Here is a 16,073-nt window from a genome sequence, read left to right on the forward strand (position 1 = left end):
TAAAATCCGGCCGATCGATGTGGAGCGCTGCACACACTGGGGCCTCCAAGAATCGCACTTTTCCATCCCGATGAATTGCAACTCCCCCCAGCGCCTTGGTGGCATCGTATCCGAGCAACAGGTCAAACCCCAGGAGATTTCCTTGGGTCATGAGCATATTGATCTTAGTGGCTGCACCGGTGTCCGTGTAGACCTCGACAGTTCCAGCTCCACAGCATGTCTGGGTCTCGCCTCCTATCGTGGTGACTTTGATTCTTTCTCTTAGTCCAACTTGGACACAGCCTGGCGCTCACTATAGTATGCGAACAGCCTGAGTCAAGAAGTGCTGAGCAGGGTATCCTGTTTACGTAGACGGTCATCACTGGTTGCGCCTTGTTCAAATTTTGCTCAAGGAGCAGGGCGGCGCTGATGTCCTCTCCCCTGATACGTTTCCCGCACAGTTTTGGGCTAGATGCCCCAAACCGCCACAATTAAAACAGCGCACACACCCCCTGTTGGTGCAATTCCTTGCAAAATGTCTGCGTCGGCCGCAGCGAAAACATTTCCCATTGCTTGCAGGGTTCTGATTCGGAATCTCCCGAGTGCCAATCTGGCCTGTCTGTGTCGTCATCACAACTGGTTCCCCCAGGTCCTCCTCATCTTTGATGATGGCTCGAGCACGTTCCATCAAGTGTTTCATGGGCGTTGTTGAAACGCTGGTTGAGGCTCTCAATAGCTGCTTCACCCGAGTGGGAAGGCCCGCCACAAACGCGTACGCGAGCGTCCACTCCGACACTCCTCCACCGAATAGGACTGCGAGTTTCTTTAACTCCACGAAGAAAACGTCCACGCTTTCCTCCAGTAGAAGTTTTCGAGAAGCAAATTTTTCATAGGCCGTACAAGGATCCATGGTGAATGCCTTGTACAGCGCAGCCTTAATTGCGGTGACATCTCCCTTTTCGGCAGCACTGAGTTGCTGATACACACTCAAGGCACCCCCAGCCAATCTCAGGGGAATCACAGTGTGTACCCTTTTTACCCAGTCGACAATGGACGTGGACCCGTCAAACTCGGGTATGAGCTTTAAGTCGAATTTCGACTCGGTCATAGTCCTAGAGGGCAAATAGCCGAAATAGCTTGTAGAAAATGTGTAAGGAAAGTCCTTTAAAATTACTGCGCCCTCTGTAGATGTATAAGGAAAATCCTTTAAAAGTACTGCACCCTCTGTAGATGTGTAATGTTGCAGCAACGTAAAGCAATTCAATAATCAGTAAACACCGGTTCTGTACGGAATCCAACTAGCAAGGTACCTAGACGGACGCGAACGGTTACTCAGAATGGACCCAACAATCGGTTACTCAGAACGGTCCCAACAACGGTAAGATATACTCACACCCACACGGCACGAGAAGCAACAGTAACACGATTCCCGACCAAGTCAATCATCGCTTTCCCAACATCTTTCAATCACCCGCTTTTATGGCCGTTGCAGGCCGGCTAAATTTGCATATTGCGAGATATCATCCTTTACAAAAGACGGCGGCCGCCATCTTGATCTTTCTTTCTCTATTTTCGGTCGGCGACGCCGAGCCGGCCTCGAGGTAAGTCTTTCCTTTTCGTCCGTCTCTCTTACGCACCCACACAACACACAAACACGTGGGCGCTTGTCTCCTGGATGCACGTTACATGTAGTACATCCATACATTCCTATTCTAAACGTTATTGTATGTTTTGTACAAACAAGGTATTTTTTTTTTATTTGGTTTATTTTTAGTTTACCAACCCCTCGGCATTCACCTATAAAAGGTAACGCCGGATCGGAAAAAGAGCTCAAAATGAAAATAAAATAAATTCTCCGCTCAAAATAAGAAATGGGAGAAAAAAAACAAGTTAAATTCTCCGCAGTGTTAGTAATTAAAAACTAAAACAAATTCTTAAAATGAAAAGAAATGTTAGATTCTCCACTCAAATACCAATATAACAAATGGAAGAAAAAAAAAAAATTAAATTCGCTAAAACAAATTATTTTTTTACTTGTAAACTGGTTTATTAATTGCAGAAAACAAAAACAAACGGGAGAAAAAAGGAGCTCAAAATGAAAGAAAAATAAAACAAATTATTTTTACAATTGTAGCCATCCGTATTATAAGATTTGTGTGACGTCACTTCCGATGTAAACAAAGGAGTGCGGGGCGTCAGGATAACCTTATATTTTCTTATGGAAACTTTTCAATAAATGTTTTTACAATTATATTTTGATAAATTTTTATACAGTAAATGTTTTTGTTTTCATTTCCCGTTTTCAGTAATTTATTCACTTTTTTCCATAGTTCTCGCCGGAAGGTTAATTTTTTTGTTATTTATTTCATGATTCGGCCATAGTTTAAAATAATGGTGTCTCCCTTACATTTGCACAGCAGGTGCGTGAAATAAAATAGCGTCTCCAATTTCGGCAATAAAGTGTAGAAGCACCATTTTTGGATATGTTACTTGCTGTGACATAACAATTAAATAGATTCCATTAGTTTTATCTAAGACTCAATATTTTGATTGGCGGACCTGGACGAGAATCACCCTAATATCACATCCGTATATAACAAAATATTTTTTTGGTAGATTTCGGTGTGCTAAAAACGAATCTGAAAACCGTTTCCGTCGCAAAAAAAAAAAAAATAGTTTTCATGATATGAAGAAATTACTTTTTCGAAAAGTGGGTGATCACTTTTCGATGTAAATTTAACTTAAAATGAGTACCCACTTTCTGGTCACCTTAGAGAGAGGGACATTTTTTGTGTGTTTATTGGCTAAAAAGTTTTTTCGATTTCTTTTTTCATCTTTCAATAAGGACACGAGGAAATTAAAAAATAAAGAAAAATCTGGATTATTTTACTTTAAGGCTCGTCTCACATTCGTATAGAAAAAAAAAGTTTTTTGTAGTTTTCAGTGTGCTTTAAAAGAATATGGTAACCGTTTGTTTGGTATCAACCCCTTAACTCTGGGACTATTTGCCATTTCACAGCCAAACCATCGCGCATGCGCTGACCATGTGCGCGCTTGCGCGTACAAAATGGCCACCCGTGATAACATATAGAATTACATGGTTTAATATTTGGAAAAGTACTTGTTTTTCGTCTAATTTTAATTTTTCGCCAATACTACACTGTGACAAGGCAGTTGGGTATGCGAGTGCACATTTAATAGCCTTCATTTATGCTCGCGCGTAGCGTAAACGAAGACTTGTGAAATGGAAAATAGTCTCAGAGTTCAGGGTTAATACCATGCAAAAGAAATCAAACAAAAAAACTTTTTAGCCAATAAAACACACAAAAAATGCCCCCCTCTCTAAGGTGACCAGAAAGTGGGTACTCATTTTAAGTTAAATTTACATTGAAAAGTGATCACCCACTTTTCGAAAAAGTAATTTCTTCATATCATGAAAACTATTTTTTTGCGACGGAAACGGTTTTCAGATTCGTTTTTAGCACACCGAAATCTACAGCAACAATATTTTGTTATATACGGACGTGAGACGGGCCTTAAAGTAAAATAATACCTAATTAATTTTTATAGTATGTTTTAGTATGATTTTCGAGGTTGAGGGTGTTTATTCCGAAAGCTGTTCTTAACATTTGGAGGTTGGAGGTGTTTATACTACGCTGTTGAGTTAAGTCGTAAAAAAAAAAAAATACCAACTGCAGGAATACCGGTTAAAATTCTAGGGGGGGGATTCTCGTTCAGATCCGCCTTTTGACTTTCGAATTTCGCTCTAATAACGAAGAAGCACTTTTAAAATAAACCAAAAACCTAGTAATGTTAATTAACACATCGTTAGGTCTCTCTTTATTTTTATTTTCAAAGAATTTTGTTACTGGGAGAGGTCACAGAGTAAACACATCGGTTGTAATGTGAGAGTTGGTTTAGGTAACATGGAAAACTGACGCCCCCCCCTCTTCCCCACACACCAAAAAATGAAACAGTCTATTTGTATTCGAACTACTATTCTCATCTTGGTTGTTATTGTCATAACGTTTCAATCGATGTAACCTCCGACCTACTGCAGGCGTATCTCCTCGAATTTGGATATCTTTATGTCGAACTCTGGAATCTTTACGGAATTTCGAACTGATCACTAGTACTCCAGTACTCCACTCACTACATAAATAAAGGATTCAGTTCGAAATTCCGTTGTCCGAAATACAGATTCTAAAGATGCACATTAAGAAAGTCGGAAGTTACACCGGCCAACACATTGTGAAAAATTATAACAGATGAAACTAGTAGTTCGAATAACCAAAATAATCAAGCCTCATCTAAAAAACAAAAAACAAAAAAAAACGAAACAATGGGTTACTAAAAGTAGATAACGTTATTATTATAACAAGGTCTATAAACTGCAGAAGTACCACTTTCACTATGCTAGTTTATTTAAAAGGTTTCAAGGTTCAAATCAAATCCCGTCCGTCTCTGTTCAGTGTTTACATTCTTCGTCAGCTGATCCGATCTGACATATAGGAATGCCCTGGAAAAGTCACTTCTGATTAATGTTTACCTATATTAAAATATTCTGTCAGTCTGAAAAACAACCAAGTTTGTTTGCATATTTTAAAACCGGTTAAGATTAACCAGATGTGACTTTTCCAGATCAGATCAGCTGACGAAGAGTAGAAACATTGAAACAAAAACGGATGTAACTTGGTTTTAACCAGTTTCAAAATAACGCGAGAAAAAAAACAAAAAACAAACAAGCATATAATGAATTACAATGTAAATAAGAAATTTTGGAAACTACTTGATCAATTTACGTGATTTTGTTTTTGCATGATATTTTCTTTTCATGATAAGCAAGATTTTTTCTTTAATTTTTGTTTTTCTTAGGGAGGTGGGGGTGTATGAACAAGCACCAAGTGCACCACAATCTTTAATGTTTCATGACCTCCCCTCCAAAAGTTCTCAGAAGGAATACATTTCACGAGTGTTAGTGTGTGAACTTGAAGAAAACGACCATTCATTCTTTAAGGTCATTTTTAACTGAGAAAAAAAAAAGCATATATAAGAAAAAGAAAAGTATATTTTTTAAAAGAGCAAAAAGCAAAAATTACAACAACATACAAAATAAATAAAAATGTGTAAAATTAATTATAAACAATATAAGCAAACGTTTAAAATGTTCGACAAAACTTTAAAATTCAATTTAAATTTTGAAACAAATGTTAAAATAATATCAAATACCAAATTTGAAATTAAAAAACAAAGGTATTTATGCCGAGAAAGTAGTGACAGTGCTGAAATAACGTTATTTAGAAACCTATTCTTAACATGAGGAGGGCAGGGAGGGAGCTTTGTAACTACTCTGTACTTTTATTTAACAATTTTATAAACAAAAGATACCGTAAAACTTGAATTTAACTTGAAAATGCTGTATATATATTTTTTAAATAGCACTGTACCTTCTCTGCATAAGTACCAAACATTTTATTACGGGCCGTGGCCGTGCTATTTTTTTAGATCGTATTTTCAATTTAAATCCAATTTTTACGATATGTTTTTATTAAATTGTTAGGTGAAAGTACAGAATAGTTAAGAAAGCTCCCCCATTCCCTATATTAAGAATGGGTTTCTAAATAATAACGGTATTCTTTCAGTACGATCCGTATTCTGCACAAGTATTGGATAATCTATATTTTACATGAAATTATTTATTAAAAGAACGCAAGAAAAACAATAGTAAACACGTGTTTTTTTATCGTTACTACTATTCGATTGAGAAATTTCAAGTCATCGACCGAATCAAACACTGTGTATTCACACTTAGTTCTGATTACGTAATTCATACATATATATATTTTGTTTTGTTATTAAATGATTGAAATAAATAATGGTTTTAGATTTAATATTTAAGATATCGCACCTGTGGAAGTCACTTGAGTTTTCCATGGATGTTTTTCTAAAAGCCTCAAGTATGTTCTCCACAGAGCCGCCATATTATTCGTTGTGTGAAAGGATAGATTCGATGGATTTTGTTGTGATTAGGAGATTTTGTTGTGTTGCATAACGAAAGAGAGATAATTATGGGGGAAAGAGAGAGAGAGATGATTCCGGGAAGGAAAAGAAAAACTCGAGAAAGATGAATACGGAGGAGAAGCAGACAAAGGGTGGGAGAAGGGGAGAGAGAGAAAACGGAGGGGGAGATAATTAAGAGAAAAGAAAAATATAAAACAGAAACAATGAGTAGTTTTACAGTTTACGAATCGTAGGGTTTCTAAGTTAGATTCAATTTTTTTACGGTATCTTTTGTTTATTAAATTGTTAGATGAAAGTACAGAAGGGTTAATAAAGCCCTTCCTCATATTAAGAATAAGTTTCCAAATTCTAATAAAACGTTATTGGCATTCCGGCATATTCCTTGAGACATTTCGGTTGCAGAGTGGCTGCACTCTGCAGTGAATGCACAATGCAGCATCTTTTCTACCTTCCCACAATCCTTTAAAATGGTCACTATTAGTATTTATTTGCTTTCCCACCAAAGCAAAATGTGACACGAGGTTGTTTTTAAAGTGGGGTTAAACCAGCTCCCCGAAAAAAGGGGAAAGGGGCACTCTGGTTGGGTCCAAAAATAGTAATTGTCCCAGTATAGAGGGTTTCCCCGCCATTGACTGGGACAAATTACCTTACAGCACTGCAGCATTGCAGCATCTGCAGAACAGATGGTATTTATTTGCTCCCCCACTGAGCAAATTAGGCACAAGGCCGTTTTTAATGTGAGGTAAAAACCAGCTCCCCTAAAAGTAGGTAAAAAGGGGGGCACTCTGGTTACCAAAAATAATAATTGTCCCAGTATAGAGGGTTTCCCCTCCACTGACTGGTACAACTCATCTTAAGTGCAGCATCTGCAGAACAGATACTACACTTTGATCCCGGTCCGAAGGCCAAGAACAACAGGGTATTTTTTTGCTCCCCCACTGAGCAAATTAGGCACAAGGCCGTTTTTTAATGTGGAGAGTGAAGGGGAAATGAGGACCAGCTCCCCGGGGAGTAGGGGAGCTGGATAGTGACAATTGGTATGAAAGGTTTCCCCCTACATTGACTAATAACTTATATGTGGGGTTGGTATTTATTTGCTCCCGCACCGAGCAAATTAGGCACAAGGCCGATTTTTAATGTGAGGAGTGAAGGGGAAATGGGGACCAACTCCCTGGGGAGTAGGGGAGCTGGATAGTGACAATTGGTATGAAGGGTTGCCCCTACATTGACCATATGGTCATTGCTTGCAGTATCTGCCGGAACAGATACTACACTTTGATCCCGGCCCGAAGGCCAAGAACAACATAAAAAAGGCAATTGGAGGTTATCAAGGGTGCTGAAAATGAAAATAACATTTAAAATTTCAGGAAGCAAGTAGTTTCCAAAATGTGAAGAAATAGTTAAAAAAAAAAAAAAAAAATAGGGAGTCACTTTTCTATATTAATTTATCGCAAAATAAATACCGCTTTATGGCCACCTGTTTTGTTGGGAGGAAGAGGGTGGCAAAAAAATATGTGCTTGCTTGCGCGTGCAACAATGGCCACCACTTATAACAAAGAATTACATTGCTTAAAATCCAGAAAACTACTTATTTGCGGAAAATTTAAATGCGATATTTTATGTTATGTGGTGGCGTAGGTGCATCAGAATTTTTTGGGAATTTTTGACACCTCTAACACAAAACTGCGAATAAAATATAAAAAACTTGTAATTTCTCTTTTAAAAGTGGGTTGTATATTTTCTTTATGGAATATACTTCCAAAATAAACTATTAAAGTTGTTTGAAAAATAATAAAAATATTATTTTTTATAAAAAAAAACAGTGTTTACAAAGAGCCTGTGCGCGTTCATGCAGCCATTTTGTTTACGTAATGAAATCAATTGAATTTTACGAGTTAATTTTTTTTCAATTTTTAAACTTTAAAAATCTATCAAAATCTTTCTATTGGTTAAATTTTTACGATATTTTCAGGGTCAATGTGAAACTTTATGCTCTTTCCAATAAACCAAATATGATATTTTAGAAAAACGTTTTTTTTTAATTCACCCCCCCCCATTTTCAAATGTCTATTAAAAAGTAAATAATTAATTTATGCACCAAAGTTTTATACAGCACAAATTGAAGATAAAAGATAAATAAATAAAATATTCTAATTTAAAACAAAAAAAGAAGTCTTTTTTGGAAATTTACCTGTAAAGTCCAAAGTGTAAAACCTTTGTTTTTTTTTTGAACCACGTTGATTTTTTTTTTATAAGTAAAAGCTCATGTGATGCTTACATAGTCAAGTAAATATCAGATGCTGATGACAATTTTTCTATTTCATTCAATGTTTTCTTTTTTTGATATAAAAAAAAATCACTCGATAAAGTAGAAATAAAATATATTATTTAAAATCTCATCTATTTCATTAAGAGAATAAAAAAAATCGGTAGAGTGGGTTTATTTTTAAATGGCAAAAACTATTAAGTGAATGTGTTCAGTTTTCACCTACGGTGGCCCCAAAATACTAATTTTGGTTTACAACACGCAATAGAAAGAGACATTAATTGTGACGCTTAGTGCCACCGAAGATTCAACGCAAAAAAAAGCAGATATTTGTCTCCCTTTATTTCAACTGTGAAAAACACCCGATTGCATGGTTTTTTGAATACTTGCTTAAAAAAATATTTTATTTAAAAATGACATGGAATATAAGATATAAATATAGATAAATTCTTAAAAATGAACAACGGAAGTACTTATGAATAGTATTTTTTATAGGTAAGTGATTTTTTTGGAATTTATATATATTTTTATAATCGAAGTAAGTAAAATTTTGTTGATTTTCTTTAAATCTTTTTTAAAGAAAACCGATTTTAAAAAACAAATATTGCATAATTTGCTATTAAATCTGTTATTTTTTTAAAAATTTGGTCTTTGCTCCTTTAATTGAAAAAGAAATTAGGGTTTAAATTACATTTTTCAAGTAGTTATAAGCTTTGAAATATAGTAAGTTGAATTATTAATGTTCTTATCACGCATTTTTAATTGCTGCTTCTGATACACCTACTGGTGGCCATTGTTGTACACACGAAGACGCAGGTATTTTTTTATTGCATGAAACATGTGGAAAAATATCTTTTCAATATCGTGAAAACTAATTGCGGACCCCAATTTTAAATGCGATATTCGTTTTCAACACACCCGAAAACCCATAGAAGACAAGTTTTTTTAAGGTATGTTTTGTGTTGGTCTACCAGATCACAATTACCCATTTTACGTTAAATTGTGTTTATTTTACGTTGACCCCCCCCCAACAAAAAAAAAAAAAGGTGGCCATAAGTGGGTGCTCATTTAACGTTAAATTAATATAGAAAAGTGAACTTCCACCTTTTGAAACTATAATTTCTTCACATCTTGGAAACTACTTGTAAACTGGAATCTTAAACGTTATTTTCGTTTTAAGCACCAAAAAACCTGTAATAGTGGTCATTTTAAAGGATTTTTTGATGGTGGAAAGGTGCAGTTGCTCCACTAGGTGTGTCAGAATTTTTTGGGAATTTTTGACACCCCTAACAAAAAACTGCGAATAAAATATAAAAATCTCGTAATTTCTCTTTTTAAAGTGGGTTGTTTATTTTCTTTATGGAATATACTTCCAAAATAAACTACTAAAGTCTTTTAAAAAATAATAGAAATATTATTTTTTATTTAAAAAAAAACCCCAGTGATTACAAAGTGTCTGCAGGACTTCATGCAGCCATTTGGTTTACGTAATGAAATCAATTGAATTTTTACGAGTTAATTCTTTTTCAATTTTTTCACTTTAAAAATCTATCAAAATTTTTCTATTGGTTCAATTTTTATGATATTTTTAGGTTGAATGTGAAATTTTATGCTCTTTCCAATAAACCAAGTATAATTTTCTAGACAAGGGTTTTTTCAAAATTCACCCCCCATTTTGAAATGTCTATTAAAATGAAAATAATTAATTTTCTCACCTTAAATTTATATATCACAATTTGAAGATAAAAGATCAATAAATAAAATAAGCTAATTTAAAACAACAACAAAAAAATACAGTTATTTGCAAATTTACCTGCAAAGTCCAGAGTTTAAAACCTTTTCTTAAAAAACCACATTGAATTTTTTTTTAAGTGAAACCTTATAATGTTCTTATACTGCACAGAAAGTTTCGTTTAATTACGACACTTATTTCTATTTCATTCAATGTTTTTTTTTTTTAGATATTAAAAAAAAAATTCACTCTATAAAGTAGAAATAAAATATATTAAATCCAAAACTCATGTATTTCTTTGAGAAAAGAAAAAAAAAAAATTCCTCGACTGTTTTCTTTTTTAAGGCAAAAACTTATAAGTAAAATGTGATTATATTTTACCTACGGTACACATATTTCTTCACGCACAAGGCTAGACGGCTAACGCAAATGTATGGTTTTTATTTCCTTCTGTCCATCCGTATTTCAAAACAAGAATAAACACCACTTCCGGCGTTTTGCTAAAACATAACAATGCTTACGTAATGGTGGTATTTTCAAATAGTTGTTTAAAAAAATTCTTTTATTTGAAAAATACATGGAATTTAAAATAAATATGGATAAATTCTTAACAATGAATAATGGAAGTACCCATGGAATAGTATTTTTTTATAGGTAAGTGATTTTTTGGAATTTATATATGAATATATTTATCGAAGCAAGTTAAAATTTCTTGATTTTCTTTCAATGTCTTTTTAAAGAAAACCTATTTAAAAAAAACAAATATTACATAATTTGCTATTAAACCTGTTATTTTTTATCAAATTAGGTCTTTGCTCCTTTAATTGAAAAAAAGATTAGGGTTTTAATTACATTTTCAAGTAGTTATAAGCTTGGAAATATAGGAGGTTGAATTCAATTTTTTTTCACGCATTTTTAATGTTGGTTTCTGACACTGCTATTGCTGCACCTTTACCGAAATGTCTCAAAGAATATGTCAGAATGTCACGTTATTATTTCAGCACGGTCCATAAGCTGCAGAAATACTGACAAATGATTGCTGACACTGCGGCGCAGCACTAGGAATGTCAGAATTTGCCATTAAAAAAAGGAGTGATTATGTAGACTCTCTATCTTTCAAAGCTTATAACAATATGAATAAGCTTATAACAATATGAATAAATCCTAATTTTCTTTTCAATAAAAGGAGCAAAGACCAAACTTTAAAATAAGAAAAGGTTTTATTGAAAAATATACAATATTTTTTTAAAATCAGGTTTCTTTAAAAAAGATTTCACGAAATTCAACAAATTTTAACTTAATCTAAATATAATAAATATATATAAATTAAAATAAATCACTTACCTATATAAAATACTAATCAATGGTGTTTCCATTCTTCATTTATGAGAATTTGTCCATGTTTATATTTTATATTCCATGTATTTTTTAAATAAAAGAATTTTTTTAAACAACTATTTGAAAAGACCGCCATTACGTAAGCATTAGCCGGTGTTAGCGAAGCAGTGTTTTTTTCCTGTTTTGAAATACGGATGGACAAAAGGACATAAAAACAACACATATGCGTAAGCCATGAAGCCTTGTGCGTGAAGAAATATGTGTTACCGTAGGTAAAAAATAATCACATTTTACTTATCAGTTTTTGCCTTAAAAAAAAAAAACAATCGACAAATTTTTAATTTTTTTTTCTTCTCTCAAAGAAATACATGAGTTTTGGATTGAATATATTTTATTGCTTCTTTCTGGAGTGAATTCTTTTTTAAATATCTAAAAAAAACAACAAAAAAACATTGAATGAAATAGAAAATATTATCGTAATTCTACGAAATCTTCTGGGCAATATAACAAGATTATAAGGTTTCACTTAAAAAAAAAATTCAACGTGGTTTTAAAAAAAAAGAAAAGGTTTTAAACTTGGGACTTTACAGGTAAATTTGCAAATAACTGTTTTTGTGTTTTTTTTTTAAATTAGCTTATTTCATTTATTGATCTTTTATCTTCGATTTGTGATATATAAATTTGAGGTGAAAAAATTAATTATTTTCATTTGAAGAGGCATTTCAAAAGGGGAGGGTACATTTAAAAAAAAACGCTTGTCTAGAATATTATATTCAGTTTATTGGAAAGAGCATAAAATTTCACATAAACCTGAAAATATCGTAAAAATTGAACCATTAGAAAAATTTTGATAGATTTTTAAATTTTAAAAATTGAAAAAAATTAACTCGTAAAATTCAATTGGTTTCATTACGTAAACAAAATGGCTGCATGAACGCGCGCAGGCTTTTTGTAAACACTGTTTTTTAAAAAATGAAATATTTCTATTATTTTTTAAACGACTTTAATAGTTCACTTTGAAAGTATATTCCATAAAGAAAATAAACAACCTACTTTTAAAAGAAAAATTACGAGTTTTTTTTTTGTTTTTTTTTTAATTTTTTGTTCGCAGTTTTGTGTTAGGGGTGTTAAAAATTCTCAAAAAATTCTGACACTGCGCTCCTGCTAGTGCAGCAGCTCAGCTGCGGTTTCGCATGTGCCTGTTTTACAAGTATGCGCCCACGCCCAATCGGCGTCTTGACTAACCCGACTAATAGCAAAATCACACCCTTCACCGGTGAAAACTTAGAGATATTAAATTTTTTATTCACAAGAAAAAAAATACAAATGGGGAAAATGAACAAAAAATTTAGTCACAAGGCCAACTCAAAAAGAAGGCGAGGGGTGGGTGTGGTTGGTCCACCTCGTCTCTGTTCAAAACTTAAAAAGATTTCTCTCTCAGCCAGCATCTTTTATCATATTTATCCTTTTTGGTGCAAAATGCACTTACTGATCCGCGCTATTTTTTAAATCCTATTTTCAAGTTTAATCAAAGTTTTATGATATGTTTTTTTTTTTATTTTTATTCACTTGTAAGGTTAAAATACAGAATAGGTACAAAACACCCTCCCCATGTTAAGAATGGCTTTTTAATTAATAACGTTATTATTTTAGCACGGATCAATAAGTGCATGCATGAATGCCTTTTTAATGTGTGTGTGTGGGGGGGGGTTCTATTTAAACCCAATTTTTAAAATATCTTTTATTTACACAAAAATGCAATACTTTGGACCCCCCCCCTCCTGTTTCCGTAACTGTACTAACCTACAAAAGTTTAAATGTAATGTGAACGGATATCTTGCTGCTCAATTCCCTAGGAACGATCCCGGAGGGATAAAAACAAACAAAAAAAATGAATACTGGGAGGGGGAAAATGAGAGAGAGAGAGAGAGAGAGAGAGAGAGAGAGAGAGAGAGAGAGGCAGGCTCAAGGGAATAACAGAATAACGGTTCTGACGATAAAAACGAACACGATTTTCCCTCTCTTCCGTCATGGTGTTTGTTTATTATGAAGACGGGAAAAAGAACTAGATGTAATTATCAATATTTCTTTGAAAAAAAAAAAAAAAAAAAAAAAAAAAAAAAAAAAAACAAGACAAAAAACATTGTTTACTTTTAAACTGTTTACAGTATATTTTATTTATCACTATTTAAAAAAGGGTTACATACCAAACGTGGATTAAATTATCCTTGAATAATCAACAATCGACCAAAAATGAAATCGATGAATAATTGAAACATAAAAAAAGTAAGATCATTTTTGCCCCCCCCCCCACCTTGTGGACGACAAAAATTGAGAAAATTTAAAAAAAACTTTTTTTTATTTATTTACTTGTTTCAGTAGTGTTCTATTTTACAACTGAATATTTACGATGAACTATTTATCGTGCTTACATAGATTAGTCTCCATGTCTTCTCGGCAAAATCCCGTAACATGTTTACGACAGCCGAAAAGCGATTTCAGGTTTTCTAAAATGGGAAAAACAAACGAACAAAATAACTGATTTCGGCACACGTATGGAAGCAGTACCCACTCTGTACTTTTATTTTCGTCTATTTTTTTTTGAACGGAATATTATCGAATAGACACTAGTCTACCAGATTATAAAAAAAATAAAATAAAATTAAGTCAACTAAGCTCCAGCTCTTGTCTCATCGCCGCAATTGCATGCATCCTGTTTTACAAATATTTTAATGGAATGTATTCCGATGAACTTGTTTCAATGTTTCACTTGTACCCCCTCGACGTACATATCCCCGACAAACCCGCAATTAGATCTCATTAGATCTCACCCCTTCCCTTCACTGTTGTTGTCCCTAAATGTCAGAAAGCTTTCTATTAGTATTCTAATAGTTGGGTTTGTATTACTGTACACATAGATTCGAAAAAGTTGTCAAAAAACAAATATATAACAAATAAATATTATCAAAGGCAAGATAAGTTACTTTTCTACCAAACTGGATACATTTTTTTTGTTTTTATTCAATGTAACATGTTTATTCAGCTCGAAAAACATGCAGTGTTTACCGATGAATTGGAAAATTCAAAATGGCGCCCGACACTCTCTTTAACACGGTAAGTTTGGGAAAAGGTGTTATAAATAATAAACTAGATAAAATACTATTTAAAAAAACACCGAATATATGTCAACTTATGTCACGGTAACATATAATGAGCGAATTTCTAACAGTATTTTGTCTAGTTTATTATTTATAACATCCTTTCCTGAACTTACCGTGTTAAAGAGTGTCGGGCGCCATTTTGAATTTTCCAATACATCGATAAACACTGTATGCTTTTCGAACTGAATAAACATGTTACATTGAATAAAAATACGAACAATATATCCAGTTAGGTAGAAAAGTAACTTATCTCGCCTTTGATAACATAATGCAATTACTGATCCGCGCTATTTTTTAAATCGTATTTCCAAGTTTAATTAAAGTTTTCTGATATGTTTTTTTAAAACACCCTTCCCATGTTAAGAATGGCTTTTTAAATAATAACGTTATCATTTCAGCACGGATCAATAAGTGCATGCACTGCATGACTCATGCACAGCATGAGTACCAAAAAGGTTAACATTTAAATATTTGCAAGGTGTGCTCAGTTTCTAATGCAATGTTCTTGTAAATCGACCACTCGACGTTTTTAGGTCAAAATTCGTGAAATGAAACCTAAAAACGTCGTGTGGTTCTAAAATTAGTGATCGATTTACTAAAACGTTACATTAGAAACTGAGCACACCCTGCAAATATTTAAATATTAACTTTAAAAAAAAGAGTTTTTTTTTTTTTTATAATCTGGGAGACTAGACTAGTGTCCATTTGGTAAAAATCCGGTGAAAAAATAAAATAAATAAATAAAAATACAGAGGGCGTAACCGCTTCCATACGTGCGTCCTCCTGATTTCTATGTAGCTTTCTGGTCGGGCTCCTTGCCCAGCCAGACCAACATAACTGAATTATTTACATATTTAAAAAAAATGGGTACTTGTAAAGGCTACAGATTGATTTCTTTATATGTCATTTTAAACAAAGACAATATTACGTATTTAATTGTCATGTTGAAAATAATATATCAAAAATTGCGAAAATTCTTCGAGTAAAAGATTATTTGGCGTACCTGTACGAGAGTGTCCATCCCCTAAAAATGCTTGTTTTTCACACCTCTAGTGATTATCATAGATTACGAACTTAAGTGTCATATTAGCTAAGAAAATTTGAAAAAAAGAAATTATTTAATGACTTTTAAGGGGTTATAATCACGTGACACGTTGGTAAAGAAATGGATCGTAAGTCAGGTAGCAATGAAGTAGAACGTTATAACGAGAAAGTGAACACCCTTTTTAAGTCATTAATTTCGTTTTTCAAAAAAATTTTCTGCGAATATGATCCTTAAGTCCTTTATCTAGGATAATCGTCGGAAAATAGTTAATAAATAAACAAATAAATAAACACAAACTTATAGAGGGTGGGCAGTGGGGTGGGGGAGTATCAGAATTTTTGTAGGAATTTTTGACACCCCTAACACGAAACTGCGAATACAATATAAAAATCTCGTAATTTCTGTGTTAAAAGTGGGTTATTTATTTTCTTTATGGATTATACTTCCAAAATAAACTATTACAGTTGTTTTAAAAGTAATAGAAATATTTTTATTTTTTTTTTAAACAGTAATGAATTTTCCGAACTCAAT

The 16,073-nt window shown here is 33.2% G+C and overlaps 2 protein-coding genes across 8 annotated transcripts in view; one reads left to right on the forward strand and one right to left on the reverse strand.

The window, feature by feature from the left end:
• Positions 1-15,649, reverse strand: part of LOC145293935 (mitochondrial inner membrane protein Mpv17-like) — a 146,083-nt gene extending 130,434 nt beyond the window's left edge. Inside the window, exon 1 of one of the 2 annotated variants that reach the window (XM_080140776.1) lies at positions 15,501-15,649. Coding sequence is in view for 1 of the 2 variants with exons in the window: in XM_080140774.1 (XP_079996900.1) it covers positions 5,888-5,960 (73 nt within the window). In the remaining variant the exon portion in view is untranslated. Of the gene's footprint in view, positions 1-5,887; positions 7,415-15,500 lie in introns of those variants that run through there. The other variant, XM_080140774.1, reaches the window with a different exon arrangement.
• The window catches only part of LOC145293934 (KICSTOR subunit 2-like), a 229,609-nt gene that overhangs the window by 94,199 nt on the left and 119,337 nt on the right, over positions 1-16,073 (forward strand). Inside the window, exon 1 of one of the 6 annotated variants that reach the window (XM_080140770.1) lies at positions 13,320-13,622. The exons of 2 other annotated variants lie outside the window; for them this stretch is intronic. The gene's annotated coding sequence lies outside the window, so the exon portion shown is untranslated. Of the gene's footprint in view, positions 1-13,319; positions 13,623-16,073 lie in introns of those variants that run through there. 3 more of the 6 variants (XM_080140763.1, XM_080140767.1, XM_080140769.1) reach the window with 3 other exon arrangements.

Source organism: Euprymna scolopes, chromosome 15 (assembly GCF_053919585.1).
Source record: "Euprymna scolopes isolate OS-2025 chromosome 15, ASM5391958v1, whole genome shotgun sequence".
Lineage (NCBI taxonomy): Eukaryota > Metazoa > Mollusca > Cephalopoda > Sepiida > Sepiolidae > Euprymna > Euprymna scolopes.